At 51.4% G+C, this 16,157-nt stretch overlaps 2 protein-coding genes across 4 annotated transcripts; one reads left to right on the plus strand and one right to left on the minus strand.

The window, feature by feature from the left end:
- Positions 1-1,242: 1,242 nt before the first annotated feature.
- On the minus strand, positions 1,243-5,560 carry FBXL12 (F-box and leucine rich repeat protein 12). Of its 3 annotated transcripts, XM_029917078.1 has the most exons (3): positions 5,223-5,560; positions 5,030-5,102; positions 1,243-2,666 (listed from the first exon to the last, which is right to left on the minus strand). In XM_029917078.1, the coding sequence occupies exons 1-3, from the start codon at positions 5,306-5,308 to the stop codon at positions 1,845-1,847; spliced, it is 981 nt and encodes a 326-aa protein (XP_029772938.1). In that variant the 5' UTR covers positions 5,309-5,560; the 3' UTR covers positions 1,243-1,844. The 3 variants fall into 3 exon arrangements, with proteins under 3 accessions (XP_029772938.1, XP_029772939.1, XP_029772940.1); XM_029917079.1 differs by lacking the exon at positions 5,030-5,102 and having other exon boundaries at positions 5,223-5,301; XM_029917080.1 differs by lacking the exon at positions 5,030-5,102 and having other exon boundaries at positions 5,164-5,240.
- A 7,868-nt stretch (positions 5,561-13,428) lies between these two features.
- On the plus strand, positions 13,429-14,987 carry UBL5 (ubiquitin like 5). Its single transcript, XM_029916915.1, has 5 exons — positions 13,429-13,541; positions 13,798-13,864; positions 14,064-14,147; positions 14,307-14,344; positions 14,823-14,987. The coding sequence occupies exons 2-5, from the start codon at positions 13,809-13,811 to the stop codon at positions 14,864-14,866; spliced, it is 222 nt and encodes a 73-aa protein (XP_029772775.1). The 5' UTR covers positions 13,429-13,541; positions 13,798-13,808; the 3' UTR covers positions 14,867-14,987.
- Positions 14,988-16,157: the final 1,170 nt, after the last annotated feature.

Here is a 16,157-nt window from a genome sequence, read left to right on the forward strand (position 1 = left end):
TAAGCCCAGGGAAGGGGTCACTGAAGTCGGGTGAACCCAGGGAGAAAGACGCCCCTCACGAGTGGTGTGCAGGCAGCCCAGGGCAGCTCAGGAGGGCCGGGTGCCAAACTTGCAGAACTTCGGAGCCAGTGGTTAGACTGTTGGTAGCCTGAAACCAGCCACTCACACCACGGAAATCGGCACACACTACAAATTAGGTCGTCCCCCTACCCGCCCATCTCCACTTGCTGGTGCTGGTTGCTAAGGATTTCCGGGTGTACCATGGCCTCCAACTTCATGCTGCTCCATTTTCTGCAGGAAAAACAGGAAGAAAGGAAGGAAACTTTTTTCCCTCCTCGAGCTGCTCCAGGACCTACCAGGGTATCCGCTCAGCCCCGTGTTCTCGTCTGGCTCTGGCACACTGCAGAGCAGGCAAGCTGGGCTGGGGGGCAGCTGGTGAACCGGGAGTTCACACGCGCCCTCCTACTCAGCTCGGGTCAGAAGTGACACTCCTCTCAAGGGCAGGCAGCCCTGATCACTATCAGCCTACCACCTGCGGCTTTCAAGTGGCTCCGACACAACAGGCAGGAAAAGGAGTTGCTACTTTCTGAATCCCTAAAGCCTGGGCCACCTGTGGGGACCCTCCAGCCTCACCCCATCGGCTCTCTGACTTCGCTTCCTGTTGCTCACTTCTTGTTCCCTCAGCCGCACAGATCTTCTTCCTGGTCTTGAAAAATGTCAAACTCGTCCCGTCCCCGTCTCAGGGGCTCGGCCTTCCTTTCCCCAGCACTTCCCAAAGTGGGCTCCTCTCACCCCTCAGGTGTCCGCCCACCCCACCCGACACAGCCACCTCCGTCACGTGAGCCTGGCTTAAAACTGTCTCAGTCTCAGAGCACCTGGGGGGCTCAGTCCGTTAAGCGTCCGACTTCGGCTCAGGGCATGATCTCGCAGTTCGTGAGTTCGAGCCCCGCATCGGGCTCTGTGCTGACAGCTCAGAGCCTGGAGCCTGCTTCGGATTCTGTCTCCTCCCTCTCTCTCTGCCGCTCACCTGCTCACACACTCTCTCTTTCTCAGAAACAAACATTAAAAAACTTTAAATCGTCTCCGTCTCTAAAACTATCCCATCAACATGGTCGCCTGTTGATCGCCCTGGCATCTGCTCAGGTCTTGTTTCGTTCACTGCTGCGGCCCCAAGGGCTTCAAACAGTGCCTGCGAAATAGTGGACACGCAAGAAACGTTTGTTGAATGAATAAACCAAATGCTTTTGGAAAAAATTACTATTTTTCTTTAATAGCAAAATAGTGTATTTTGGAATTGTGGAAAAGTTGGAAAAATACCGAATACCAAACTACCGAAAATACAACTGAGAACCTGCCTGATACTTCCGCGGGTCGAGGCAGAAGTCTTCCCTGGCTTTCCCATCGCGACCCTCGTGTATCCGGGTGTGTCGGCGTGGGGATGCGCATGCGTAGACGGTCTTTCCAGGCCTCCTAAAGGGGTCTTGGGCCTGCAGGTGCCCCTAATCCTAACCCCACCCTGCTGCATCCATCCTGCTCCTGAGAACGGCCCAGCATCGAGGGCCTGTGCGGCCCAGGGCTGGTAGAGAGTAAGGCTTCACAACATAACCATGAGGTAGCTGTATGCTCCCCACGCCCAGATGTGGGGACAGGCCCTCCGAGAGGCTGGCTGATGTCACGGAGGCCAAACAACCAGCAAACAGGGATTCGAACTGTCCGGAGGCCCCAAGGCCTGCCTTCCACCTTGTGGGTCTTGGCCCGTGCAGCCTGATTACGGGTTCTCTGCAAGGTGCCGTTCAAAAGGGCTGGGGCTCAGCCACGAAAGGTGACGTGGACGGGTGGTACAGTCACATCCACCAATCCATGGACTCTTTGGGGCAGGCCCTGACGATGACCATACAGTGGGGCAGCCCCTTACACAGGATCCTCTCGGCCTCCTGACCCTCCCACCCCAGCCCCTGCAGCTCAAGGACCCTGAGCTTGGGCATGGCGAGGCAGGAGGAGAGGATTTCAGCCGGGGAAGGCATTTCTGGGGTGACGAGAGGGCCCAGCAAGCACAGACTCTCCAGGGCTGGCATGCCCTCTAGGACCGACAGGCCGGGGGCCGAGAGGCCCCTCACGGTCAGCCGGATCTTCCGCACCTCTCGGAGGTGGCGACTGATGGCCAGGAGGGTGCTGTCGGCCGAGAGGGTGCAGCCCAGCACCTCCAGCCTCTGCAGGTAGCTCAGCTCTTGGAGGCCCGCGTCCAGCCCCGTCTCGGTCACACGGTACGTACCGCCCAGCACCAGTGAGCGCAGGGCGCAGAAGCGCGTCAGGCCCTGCAGGTGCTCGTCGCGGAAGGCAGGGACCCGGTCCAGCACGATGCACTCGAGCAAGGGCAGCACGGTGGGGTCCTGCTCCTTGAGGAGCCAGGCCATGGAGATCTCGCAGCTGTGCAGCTCCAGGGTCCGCAGGGTGCGCGGCAGGCTGGTGATGGGCACCATTCGCAGGTCGGCCACGTGCAGGCAGAGACGCTTCAGGTTGGGACACTTCTGGCCCAGGGCCCTCATCAGGGCGGGGGACAGCTGGGGGGCCTGGGAGCCTGAGAACAGGTAACCGCCCATCCGCAGGGAATGGAGGCGGGACGCCATGTACCGGCGGAGGAGGTGCCACATGATCTTAGGTCGCATCTGTAAGAGCCAGGGATGGGGTGACGGCGTGAGAGATATGGAGAATATTCCAAGGCCCCTGCCTGCCTGGAGACGGCCCAGCCCCAGCTGGGGCTCTAATGCCCCCGCTCCCCGGGCTTCTGCCCTTCCCCCACCAGCCTCATCTCACCATGCACCTCCAGAGGGAAAACAGGACAATTGAACCCCATCATTTTGACTTTTAGGTTTGAACAAAAGCAATGAGGGAAAAGAGAAAATCCTAACAGATCCGTCTTCAGCAACAGAGCGGGGTCCTCGTAACCCGGAGTAAGAAAGCAAAATAAGTCACCAACATTTTATCCCTTTCTTAATGGCCACTGCCACTAGGAAGAAGTGACACAAAATCCAACTGAAAAAGGCTACAACTGCCCTGAGTAAATTAAAGCCATGTTAAAAAATAATAATAATAGGGGCGCCTGGGTGGCTCAATGGATTAAACATCTGACTTCAGCTCAGGTCATAACCTCACAGTGTATGAGTTCAAGCCCTTTGTTGGGCTCTGTGCTGACAGCTCAGCCCGGGGACTGCTTCAGATTCTGTATCTGCCTCTCTCTCTGCACCTCCTCTGCTCATGCTCTGTCTCTCTCTCTCTCAAAAATAAACAAACACTAAAAAAAATAATAACGGAAATTGCAATGCTGAAAACTGCAAAACTTAACCCTGGGAAGTTAATTACTGAAAAACAAACAAAATATAACCAGAAGCACCATGCATTTCATTGTTTCATTTAACCTTAAAAAAAAAAAGAAGAAGAAGCAGAAAAAAGACCAAAGGGGCGCCTGGGTGGCTCAACTGAGTCCACTTCAGCTCAGGTCCTGATCTCATAGTTCATGGGTTTGAGCTCCACATCAGGCTCTGTGCTGACAGCACGGATGGAGCCTGCTTTGGATTCTCTCTGCCCCTCCCTTGCTTGTGAGTGCTCCCTCTCTCAAAAATAAACAAACATTAAAAAAAAGAAAGAAAAAGAAAAAACGTACTGCAGCGTGCAAAATTTGTGCCTAGCATAAAAACCTGAGGGGCTGTTAGAAATTCAGAATCTGGGGCCCCACCCAGTTCATTGAATCAGAATCAGCATTTTACTATTACTTTTTTTCTTAAGATTTTTATAAGTAATCTCTACACCCAATGTGGGGTTGAACTCACAGCCCGGAGATCAAGAGTCACGTCCTCTGCTGAACGAGCCAGCCAGGTGCCCTAGAATCAGCTTCTTAACAAGATTCTTAGGTGATTCATAGACACAGGAAAGTTTCAGACTACTTTATAACACTGTTCGCAATAGTAAAAAGTTGGAAATAGCCTAAAGGTCAGTCAACAGGTAAATAGGTAAATAAATTGTGGTATATTCATTTGGCAAGTTGAAAGGAAAGAACTAGATTTACATGTGTGAAAAGCAATACTGTGAATAAAGGCATCAGTGGATATATAATAAATAGCACTTAATTACCTAGACAGAATAGTATTATTTCAACTTTAGAGACACATTAACAAAAACTGAGTATTGCTTATGAGGACTCACACAGGAAGTAAATAAAAATGTGAAAGGAATACTACAAATCCATTTTATAATAGTGGTCACCTCTAAGCGTTTCAAAAAATGCTAAGAACATGCTAAAAATTTCCTATGCATTTACATATACATAAGCTTTTCACACGCTCTGCAGCAAAAAGGACCAAAGGTTAGGGGCGCCTGGGTGGCTCAGTCCCATAGGCATTTGGCTCTTGGATTTTGGCTTAAGTCATGATCCCATAGTTGGCGTTTGAGCCCCAGGTTGGGCTCCAAGCTCAGAGTGTAGAGCCTGCTTAGAATTCTCTCTCCCTCCCGCTCCGTCTGCCCCTCCCCTGCTCCCTCTCTCAAACTAAATAAACTAAAAAAACAAAACAAAACAAAAAAACACCACACACACTAAAGGCTAAAATGGGTTAAATCATTATCCTCTATATATTTCTATGTATATTTGAAATAGTACATAAGAAAACGAGAAAAATATAATGCAAATGCAAAACGTGGGAAAGGTTCAGTTGCACTACTCAGGAAATACATCCTGGAAATTAAGTTGAATCTGGAGAATGATTTCTCCAGGAAAACTCATTAACGGCTCCTGTAATCGGGAGATATGTGTCGTACGCTTACTGTACGCCAGACACGGCTCTAAGCTCCCTGCACGATCTTGGTTGTCCTCATTTTGGAGACGCGGAAACACGCCAGGAGGTCACTGAGGGGCGGGTAAGGGACGCTGCGGGGATGCGCCCTGGACTGCCAAACTCGAAATCCAGGGTGCAAGGGGTGGCCCTCGCGGCCCAGAGACCCGACGGCGCCCCATGCCCGCCCGGTCGGCCCTGCGTACCGTGTACAGAGTCAGGTCGACGTGTCGCCAGAGCCACCGGTCGTCCACCAGCCCCTTCCAGCGGTGACAAACCCTGGGGGAGGGGATCCGCCGTTAAAAAGCTAACCGCGACCCTCTGGAGACTAGATTCGTACCTCAGGGCGCCCTCCCCGCCCGGCCCGTGCCCCCCACCCCTCGCGGGGCGGGGTCGCACCTGGAGAGGCGAATTCGGTCGCGGACCGGGAGGTACGAGAAGATCTCTAACAGGACGGAGTCCGGCAGGTCCGCTAAAGTCGCCATGATCCCGGCGACACGCACTTCCGCTTGAGGCGGCGGGGATGCGGGATCTCGCCCTCCGGGCACCGGCAGGCGGCCGACGGCTGGGGGTGCCGGCAGGGCGGTGGCCGCCGCCTCCAGCAGCGGGCGGAGAGTTTCAGCTTTCCTCTCGCCCGGACACGCTTGGGCCCCGGCGACAGACCGCCCACTCTCCGGACGCGCGCTGGGGAAGCTCTGGGAACCAGGCTGGAGCCCGAGAGGCGTGGCGGAGGCGGCAGCGCATCCCGGGGGCGGGGCCAAGGCTGTGGGCGGGGCGGGGGCTAGGATGATCCCGGATGCCCGCACCGGGCAGTGTAACTCCGGGGCGAGCCTGGGGCTGGGGATGGGAGACTCAGGGACGACTTTGAGGCGGGAATTAAACTCGGCAGCGGGATTAAGGGTGAAAACGAGGCTCGAGGCGGGGCTGGGGACTGGGATCCAGCTTGGAAAAAGTGGCTCGGTTGTTGAAGGGGGAGGGGCCGCGGCGGGCCTAAGGGAGGTGACAAGCCTGGAGCGCGGCGTCTTGGGTGGGCGGGGCTACAGGCCCCAGAGCCAAGCCCCGAAGGCTCGCTCCGGCATTGGGGCGCCTTGACTCGGGGGTTTGGGCTGGACGACCAGCGGCTGGCCTAACGGACAGCGAGGCCCAAATTTTTGTTCTAATAATGCTTTTTGATGCCTACAAACACGAATGAATTTGTAGAACCAAAACAGCGTGTTAAAGGCCCGGTTCAATCTTTCATTTTGATTGATGGGGCTAAGTTGTTCTCCACAGAGGCTGAGTTGATACTGTAAGGACACAAGTCTAAACCAAACAGACTCCATGACAGGCTTTAAGTTCCCCCTCTGATCTAGAAGGCCTAGGTTTCAGTTCCCTGAAACTAACAGGCAGTTACCTAGAGCAAGGGAGACCACCTTGCAACACCCAATCAAGAAAGGCCACCTACCACTCTCCACATTCCTAAGGGTGAGGCCTGCAGATGTAAACTTTAGATAGGACCCAGTTACCTAATGTTAAAGTTAACCTGATAGTCCCCGAACAAGACACTAGGCTCGCCCTGTAATTGGTTGACTTTAAAGGTACTCTAAATGTTGTAATCGGGTCCTGCCAAAAGTAACGAATACTCCAGACAATGTGAATGGTTAAACCTGCTGTCAATAATATTGCAGAGTTATGACTGGATCACAGTACCTGTGTCACAATTTCTTGTAACTCCCCCTTCCCAAACCCATAAAGGCCCTGACCCCCCTTTGTTCAGGGCTCACAGCACGGATCCACTGCGCTGGAAAAGTCTGTGAGTCCGAGTTTGAACCTGTAGTAAAGCCCTTTGTCTTTGCATGCGTAACTCGGTCTCCCCAGTGGTCTCTGGTCGTTGGGGAATACTGCGAACTAGGCATTACAATATTCCTGCCAAATGTATATCATTCACTTTTTAAATTTTTATTTTTTAACATTTATTTATTTTTGAGAGACAGACAGAACGAGCAAGGGAGGGGCAGAGAAAAAGGGAGACACAGAATCTGAAGCAAGTTTCCAGGCTCAGAGCCTGGGTCTTGGGCCTTGAACTCACCAACGGCGAGACCATGACCTGAGCCAAAGTCAGATGCTTTAACTGGGCCACCAGGCGCCCCTATATTGTTTTGTTTTTGAGAGCGAGTGCATACGTGTGAGGGGAGGGGCAGGCAGAGAGAGCAGCTCAAGCAGGCTCCATCCAGCAATGTGAGTTCATGGCCTGAGCCAAAATCAGGAGTCAGATGTTTACCCAACTGGGCCACCCAGGCACCCCTAAGATTTTATTATTTTTTAAGAATTTATTTATTTTGAGAGAGAGAGTGAATGCATGCGCAAGAGAGCAGGGAAGAAGCAGAGAATAAGGAAGAGAAAATCCTAAGCAGGATCCGTGCTGGCAGCAGAGTCCCACATGGGACTCGATCTCACAAACTGAGATCATGAGCTGAGCAGAAATCAAGAGCCCAGTGCTTGAGTGCCTGGTGGCTCAGTTGGTTAAGTGTGACTTTAGCTCAGGTCACAATCCTGCGGTTTTTGAGTTCAAGCCCCACATCGAGCTCTGTGTTGACAGCTCAGAGCCTAAAGCTGCTTTAGATTCTATGGCTCTCAATGCCCCTCCCCTATTTGTACTCTGTCTTCCCCTTTCTCTCAAAAAAATAAATTTAAAAAAATAAAGAGGACACCCAGGTGCCCCCTTAAAATTTTAAGTAATCTCTACACCCAATGTGGGTCTTGAACTTACAATCTGGAGATAAACTTAGACATTTTAAGTAGGTTCCACACCTAACATGGGGCTTGAACTCATGACCCTGAGATCAAAAGTCACATGTTCTACCAACTGAGTAAGCTAGACACTCCATATCACTTTTTTTTTTTGACATTATATTTTCAAGTAATTGCTACACCCAACGTGGGACTTGAACCCACAACGCTGAGATCAAGGGGCACAGACTCTACTGACTGACCCAGCCAGCTATCCCATCACTCATTTTTAAATTAGCAATTCATAAGGGTAGTGAATTTTTCCCAAACATTCCTGTATTGAGGAGTCTTTAAGCTGTTCCAGAGTTGTTACCACAGACAATATTGGAGCCATTATTTTATACATGTCTGTACGTATGTATATACATATACATCTCATGTTTTTATTTTTAAAAAATTTTTAATGTTTACTTATTTTTGAGAGACAGAGAGAGACAGAGCTCAAGCAGGGGAGGGGCAGAGAGAGACGGAAACAGAATCTGAAGCAGGCTCCAGGCTCTGAGCTGTCAGCACAGAACCTGATTCGGGGCTCGAACTGGGAGATCATGATCTGAGCCAAAGTCAGAGCGTAACCAACTGAGCCATGCAGGCACCCACCCCCCCCGTTTTTATTTCTATTGGTTAAATAACCAGGAATCAGTTCGATGAGTCAAAGGGCATGTGAAATTTAATTTTGAGGTTTTAGTAAACCATACCCCCAAGAGCCTATAATGGAAATAAGTGTTTTCAATACACACACACACACACACACACACACACACACACACACAAACTGGAGATGTTGAAAACCGTTTTAAAAAGAAATGCATGGGGCACTTGGGTGGCTGAGTCGGTTAAGCACCAACTTTGGCTCAGGTCATATTTTGGTTCATGACTTTGAGCCCGTCCTCGGGCTCTACTCTGCTGGCCCAGCGGCTGCTTGGGATTCTTGATCTCTCCACTCTCTCTCTCCCTTCCTCTACTCGAGCCTTCTCTCTCTCAAAATAAACTTTAAAAAAGATGGGGTGCCTGGGTGGCTCAGTCAGTTAAGCCTCCGGCTTCGGCTCAGGTCAGATCTCACCTTCGTGGGTTCAAGCCCCGCGTCAGGCTCTGTGCTGACAGCTAGCTCAGAGCCTGGAGCCTGCTTCCGGTTCTGTGTCTCCTCTCTCTGCCCCTCCCCCTCTCATGCTCTGTCTCTCTCTGTATCAAAAATAAATAAAACATTAAAAATTTAAAAAAATTTTAAAAACTTAAAAAAAAAATTTTTTTTAATGCAAGAGGGGCACCTGGCTGGCTCAGTTGGAAGAGCCTGTGACTCTCAATCTCCAGGTTTTGAGTTTGGGTGTAGAGATTACTAAAAATAAATAAACTTAAAAAATTTTTTTTACATTTATTATTGAGAGACAGAAAAAGACAGAACACAAATGGGGGAGGGGCAGAAAGAGAGGGAGACACAGACTCTGAAGCAGGCTCCGGGCTCTGAGCTGTCAGCACAGAGCCCGACATGGGACCCGAACCCACAAACCATGAGATCAGAAGCTGAGCTGAAGTTGGTCGCTCAACCGACTAAGCCACCCAGGCACCCCTTTAATGCTTATTTTGGCGGGGAGAGAGAGCATACACATGCACAAGTGGGGGAGGGACAGAGAGAGCAGGAGACAGAGGATCTGAAGCTAACCTGACCTGACAGCAGACAGCCAAATGGAGGGCTCGAATTCATGAACCATGAGATCAAGACCTGAGCCAAAGTGGGAGGCTAAACTGAGCCACCTGGGAGCCCCTAAATATAAATAAATTTAAGAAATACATAAACACTAAAAAAATTTAAAAATGCAAAACTCATTAAAATATGAACATGTGTGCAATTGTGCCTATCAACTATACTTCAGTAAAGCTAAAGAAAATAAAGACATCTGTATGCCTACACTTATCCATAAATAAATAAAAGTAAAACACTATGATTTCCATCTATCAGCTTAAATAAGATGAAGAAGCCAGTAAATACACACACTTGCCTTGCTGTGAGGAAACAGACTCTTTCAACCCTGCAGAAAGGGCAGAATTGATTCAAACTCTCGAAGGCAATTTGGCAATATCAGATTGCAGCCTCTACTGGACCCAACAATCTCATATGTCTAGGATCTCAAATTGCTATTTTAAAAAATGAGGTAGGTCCTTCTGTGGAGTTTTGAACAACCCCCAGTATTGCTTTAAAAAGCAAAGGTGTAGGGGTGCCTGGGCAGCTTGGTCACTTGAGCATCTGACTCTTGATTTCGGCCCAGGTCATGATCTCACATTTCATGAGATCAAGCGTTGCACCGGACTTTGCACTGACAGTGAGGGGCCTACCTAGGATACTCTCTCTCTCTCTGCCCCTCCCCTGCCTGCACTTTCTCTCGCAAAATACATAAACATTTTTTTAATTAAAAAAAAAAGCAGGAGCTCCTGGGTGGGTGAGTCAGTTAAGCATCTGACTTTGGCTCAGGCCATGACCCTGCAGTCTGTGCGTTCGAGCCCCACTTCGGGCTCTGTGCTGACAGCTCAGAGCCTGGAGCCTGCTTCTGATTCTGTGTCTCCCTCTCTCTGCCTCTCCCCCACTCACACCCTCTCTCAAAAATTCACATTAAAAAAAGATACAAATGTTTAGAGCAGCACTGTTCATAGCAGCAAGAAATTTTTAGTAAAAAGCAGGTGTAGCGATCAGTGAATATAGTTTGATCTACACAGATCTCCAAAAAATGCATAACAATTATGTTTCACTCCTTTTTTATTTTTTTAAATGTTTATTTTTGAAGGGGAGGAGAGAGAGAGGGAGAGAGTGAGCAGGGGAGGGGCAGAGAGAGAGGGAGACACAGAATCTGAAGCAGGCTCCAGGCCCTGAGCTGTCAGCACAGAGCCCGACAGGGGGGGCTCGAACTCAGGAGCTGTGAGATCATGACCTGAGCCGAAGTCAGAAGCTTAACTGACTGAGCCACCCAGGCGCCCCTATGTGTTTCACTCTTTATACATGAAGGCCTGGATAAAAACCAAGTCATTCGTTTCTGCCTTTTGATAGAACTCAAAATATTGTATGTTACTTCAAAATATAAAGTATCTATCTCTATTGAAATGTGTTAACATCTGAGAAGTTTTCATCATTTTCTTGGGAGGCTCCGTATCACACTTTAGAAGATGCAGGACTATCTCTAGAAAATAGAAATGCTTAATGGTACTTGCCGAGGGGGAGGGCTGGCATCTGATGGGTAAGGAGACTTTATGCTGTTATATATGTACTTTTACATGTCTTGAATTTTTACCACGCATGAGTATTACCTGAAGAAAGCAAAAGTTCCAAATGTTTATTAATAAATCAAACCCTTTGAGATTTTTCCTCAAAGAGACAGGAAAAAAAAAAGGCTTCATGCTTCCACAGCCATCTTGAAACTGTGGAAAGACCAAAAGAATCCTCCAGAGGTCAAATCCCTTCCCAGGGCCACAGCCCAGATCTGATGCCATAGGGTGGCCCTCTAGCGCAGTCCTCTATGGTCCCAATTCCCTCGGGAAGGCCAGTGTCGTCATGTGTGGGGAATGAGGTCTTTGCTCCCAGCACCCTGGGCTTCCCCCTCACAGCATCTGTCACCTGGTACAGAAGACCTCCTCACTTGTCTTATTCCGCTATCAGACTGAATGCTGGGGTGGTGGGTCAGCCGTGGTCACTGCTGTCCCTCTAAGTCCTGCTGTCAGGCTGAGATGTTGGGGAAAGGGAACTCTTAAGCAATTCCCTCTGCCCCTAAGATTATTTCCCCTCCGGGGAGCCCTAGGTGCAGCAATTGCTTTTGCGTTTCACAGAACACAGTGTTCCTGCCCCTTGCTCAGTTATTGGGGGTGGGAGGTGTTCCTAAGAACCACCTCTTACTCCATGAGCATTCAGGGATGGACAGAAGGAATCCTCACATAGCAGATCCTTCCTCTGGGTCAGAAACCCAGGAAGCAAGGGGGCAGACAGGGCCTGACCAGCTTGCTCCTTGGGTGTGAATTCTTCTTCCTGGGAAGCACCTACCTTCTCCCCACGCCAGCACCTCTGACAGCACAGCTCTGCTGCTCAGTTAGGGGAATGGGACTGCCCTTGTCCCTGGTTTATTTATTTTTGAGAGACAGAGAGCATGAGCCAGGGAGGGGCAGAGAGAGGAGGGGAGAGAGGACCTGAAGCGGGATCCATGCCGTCAGCAGGGCCCGGCAGGGCTCAAACTCAGGAACCTCAAGATCATGACCTGAGCCAAAGTCAGACACTTAACAAACTGAGCCACCCAGGCGCCCCCTGTGTAAATTCTTAAAGGACTGTCAGAGGCTGGTCCAAGACCAATTCTTACTACAGTCCTAGAGTGGGAATTGCTGTCCCCTATCCACAGATGAGGAAAATAAGAGTAAGTGTGGGTAGGGGGGCCTGGGTGGCTCAGTCTGTTAAACTTCTAACTCTTGGTTTCAGCTCAGGTCACGATCTCGTGGTTCATGAGTTTGAGCCCCAGATCAGGCTCCGTGCTGACAGTGGGGAACCTGCTTGGGATTCTCCCTCCGTCTCTCTCTGCCCCTTCCCTGCTCACTTGCTCTGTCTCTCTCACTCAAAAAAATAAATTTTAAAAAAGCATTAAAAAAAAACAAGTGTGGGTCACTATCTAACTTGAGATGATACAGTTTAATATTAAGGGGTAATGTTGAGTTTTGACTCATCTGTCTAAATCCAAAGCCTGTGTCTCCAATCTGAATAAGTTTTCCATCCAGATTGCAGGCCCTCTAAAGAGCACTCAGGACTCTGAGGAATGACATGTCAAAGTTCTGAGCAGAAAGGCCCCTGAACCTAGTGTCTGTGGTTTAGGACCTCTTGGGCCATCTCCCTAAGTCAGGTCAGCGCCCCACGGGGTCTCAGAGCATCTGCCCTTTCCACAGGATGGCCTCTCATATCTAACACCTAATCTCACATCCCAGTTTGAGAAGATGGATTGGGCAAACCGGAAGCGGTGGCTCATTTTCAGGGTGAATCCCTTCAGGGTCACCAGATGGGGAATATCCTGTCTGCTGAGAAAGAATGGTGGACTAGTTCCATGGGCAGCCGTCTGGTTGAACTTAGAGGGAGGCACCCCCTGTCCCACCAGCTCTGGGGAATCAGACCCGTCCAGGGGCTTCTTTGGGACTGAGATCGGGTACAAAGTGCTCTCTGTAGGGAGAGACCTTCCTTGAAGACACAATCCTGGGTGATGTTGCCCTTGTGCCGTTCCCAGTTTACTTGCCGCTGTTGCTGGTTGGCGTGCACCTTGGACTCGATTCGAAGTGCTGGCGTCCAGGACGACGTCAGGCGGCTCCTCGGCTCACGGACTGCAGTCTGCGCCCACGTGTGCTGGGGGGTCAGGCGCGATAGCCAAAGGGGAGGGGTGAGCAAAACACTTCCAAGGCCCAGCCCCCAATGCAGCAGGGGCCAGACCAGATGCCTGCATGACTCGATCCAGGCTCCCCATAGCCCTGAAGGTGCAATTAAGAGGCTTCGTCGGGCTCAAAAACGGAGGTCACTACCTCCGGGATGTCCCCCGAAACCCCCGCCCCAGGTTCCTACCAGACGCCACACACGACGGCCTCTCCCCACATCTAAAGGGCCTCAACCAACGGTTTCCAGTGGGCTGGGCGCCAGCCCCTGACCGCTGGCTCTCCTTCCACGCCCCTTCCCCGGCCAGGCGGGGGCCGAGACCCCGACTTGGCCCCATGCACCCACCGCAGGTGCCCCCTACGCGGACTCCGGACCCTGCACCGCTCCCAGGACCCGCAATCCCATCCTGGACCTGGGACCGGAAAGAAGTCGGAGGGAAGTTGAGCAGGGAGCTGGGGCCGGCGCTTCCGGTTGCTCACTTCCGCTTCCGGCTCTGACCGGGGGTCCGCCTTCGAGAGAGAGAAGAGGGGGTTGTGGCGTCGGTAGATTCCAGGCGTTTCGAGGCGAGAGGCCAGGTAGGGCGATCCAGGTAGAGTTGGGGAACGCTGATCGGACCCGGCCAACAAGGGTCTGTGCCCTTGATGGGTCTCGAGAGGCGAGGCCGGGCCCTCGGGCCGCTTGAAAAGGGGAGGCGCGGCTACCTGGGGTCCTCGGTCCTGGGACTTAGGGCCCGGAAGGACACGGATCTGGGGGGGTGAGGGGTGAACATAGGTGGGTCCTGGGAGACCCCTGAAGCTGACTCTGCTGCCTTCCACCCCGCGCCGCTTGTAGCTCCAGACAGGATGATCGAGGTTGTTTGCAACGACCGTCTAGGGAAGAAGGTCCGCGTTAAGTGCAAGTATCCACCGGCGGCCGAGAGGCTGTGGTTCCCGGGGTGCCAGGCGGGAGGCCGGCGCCTCAGGCTGTGTTGTTGGGTGACTTTAGTTAAACCCGGGTGAGGGGGCGGACGGGGTCCTGGCAGAGTGCCTTCAGCCCCCAAGTGCCCTCCGCCACGTTCTACCTCCCCCTTCCATTTTCCTTAACCCCTCTGCGCCCAGCACCGATGACACCATCGGGGACCTTAAGAAGCTAATCGCAGCCCAAACTGGCACCCGTTGGAACAAGATCGTCCTGAAGAAGTGGTAAGTGCGGTGGTAGAGCTGGGCGCTGGGCAGGACCAGTCGGGACGTTTGGGTTCCAGAGCCCTGCAGGCAGCCCTCTGCTTAGGTGGGGCTTCCTCAGCTCGCCTCTAGTCTGAAGAGCCACCTTAGGCTTCTGTCTAAAAGGTTTCTATCCCACAGGTACACGATTTTTAAGGACCATGTGTCTCTGGGAGACTGTATCCTTTGTGTGACTTCTTGAGGAAGGGTCTGCATACCAGACTTGGTTCTCTTTGTTCAGTGCTGGAGTCCGATGAGTTGTGCCCATAAAGTGCTTAACTTAGTACACAGCACATGGTAAGCATTTCGAAAATGGGAGCTACAGAATTGTTTTCTTGGGGGAAGAGAGTGGGTGGTGAAATGTTTTGACTTGGCTTAGAAGACACGTAAAGGTCAAAATATTTATTACTGAGCTCTACGTGAGTGTGGACAGGAGGTCAGGATGGAGTGAGACTCGGGCCTGTCTGTTGTGCAAAAGGAGGGTGAACTTTTTCTGTTTTTTTATGGTTTGGATTCTTCCCAAATCAAAACAACCCAGTTCAGAATGCCTTCCTTGGCCCTGGGCGGGGTCCTCAGGCCACCCTGACCCAGCTGTGCAAGATGAGGGGGGTGGCGATGGCGCCCACAGTGCGAAATTCCTTAACACCTTTACCTCAGACGAAATCCACGATGGGATGAACCTGGAGCTTTATTACCAATAGAGCGGACTTCCTGCTGACCACCCTCCCCTCCCATTTGGTCCCCTGTCCCCCCACCCTCGTCCCCGCACTGGTATGGATGCTTGTTTTTAAAAACTCATGTTAATAAAATCTTAGAAGTAGCTTCATTGTCGTCCTCTTTGAGGGAGGCCTTACCTCACGTGGGGAGGGTTCACATCTGGTTGTCAACCAGCTGTCTCCGTACCCAGCTCATCAATAAGCTCAGGATCAACTGGACCAATGAGGGAAGAGGAAGCCAGCAGCCCCGGGGGCCCCAATGGAAGCCCACAGCTCTGGGGTTTGCCATGGGTCTGTGAAAGTCCAGAGGTCGTGGGATTATTGTCATCCAGTAGCTCAAGGAGTGTCTGGGTGGGGACATTAGATGTGGTAGTTAGGAATACGGTTTCTGGATTGAGACCGACCGTGGTCAGAACCCTGGCTCTGCCACCAGGGGTGAGCTGAGCAGAGTAGGTAACTTCTCGAAGCCTTCTTTTCCTTATCCAAACGGGAACTGATGGTGTTTACTCCGTTGGCATGTTGTGAAACATAGATGAGCCAAAACAGCGTTAAGCGCCCACGGTCCCTGAAATTTTTTTTTTATATTTTTAATGTTTGTTTACTTTTGAGAGAGACAGAGTGGAAGCAGGGGAGGGGCAGAGAGAAGGAGACACAGAATGTGAAGCAGGCTCCAGGCTCTGAGCTGTCAGCACAGAGCCCAACGCGAGGCTAGTGCTCACAAACCGAGAGATCATGACCTGAGCCGAAGTTGGGCGCTTAACTGACTGAGCCACCCGGGTGCCCCCCTGAACTTTTGAAATCCAGTAGGACAGAGTGAGACAGTGTGGCATAGGCTGAACTTTGGTCATTAATGGTGGGATTTGGGGAAGTCAGCCACTCTGATCCTAGGAGTCCTGCTCTAAAAAGGGGCACCATGATGGCACCCACATCTCGATGAGATAATACAGTTAAAATAGGATGTATGGCACAAAGTGGTGTAACCTGTCTCCAGCCTTCCCCCAGGTGTGAGTACACAGGACACCAAACAGCCCATCTGTGTTCCGTGGGCCACAGATCCGGGTTGATATTGGCCCTTCCACAGAGCTGCATTCTGGAGCCTTTCTCAGGAGCTTCACCCAGAGACTTGCCCTACTTCTTTTCTCCTCTCTTTGATTGACCTGGGTGATTTTCTGCAGTACATTAACATGTTCAAGCCTACCCTACTGCTCCTCTCCCCGCACCCCCCCTAAATTCCACCCCGTCTTCTACCTTCATTTTATTACCAAGCTTCTTGGGA

This window comes from Suricata suricatta, chromosome 12 (genome assembly GCF_006229205.1).
Source record: "Suricata suricatta isolate VVHF042 chromosome 12, meerkat_22Aug2017_6uvM2_HiC, whole genome shotgun sequence".
In the NCBI taxonomy this organism is placed as follows: Eukaryota; Metazoa; Chordata; class Mammalia; order Carnivora; family Herpestidae; genus Suricata; species Suricata suricatta.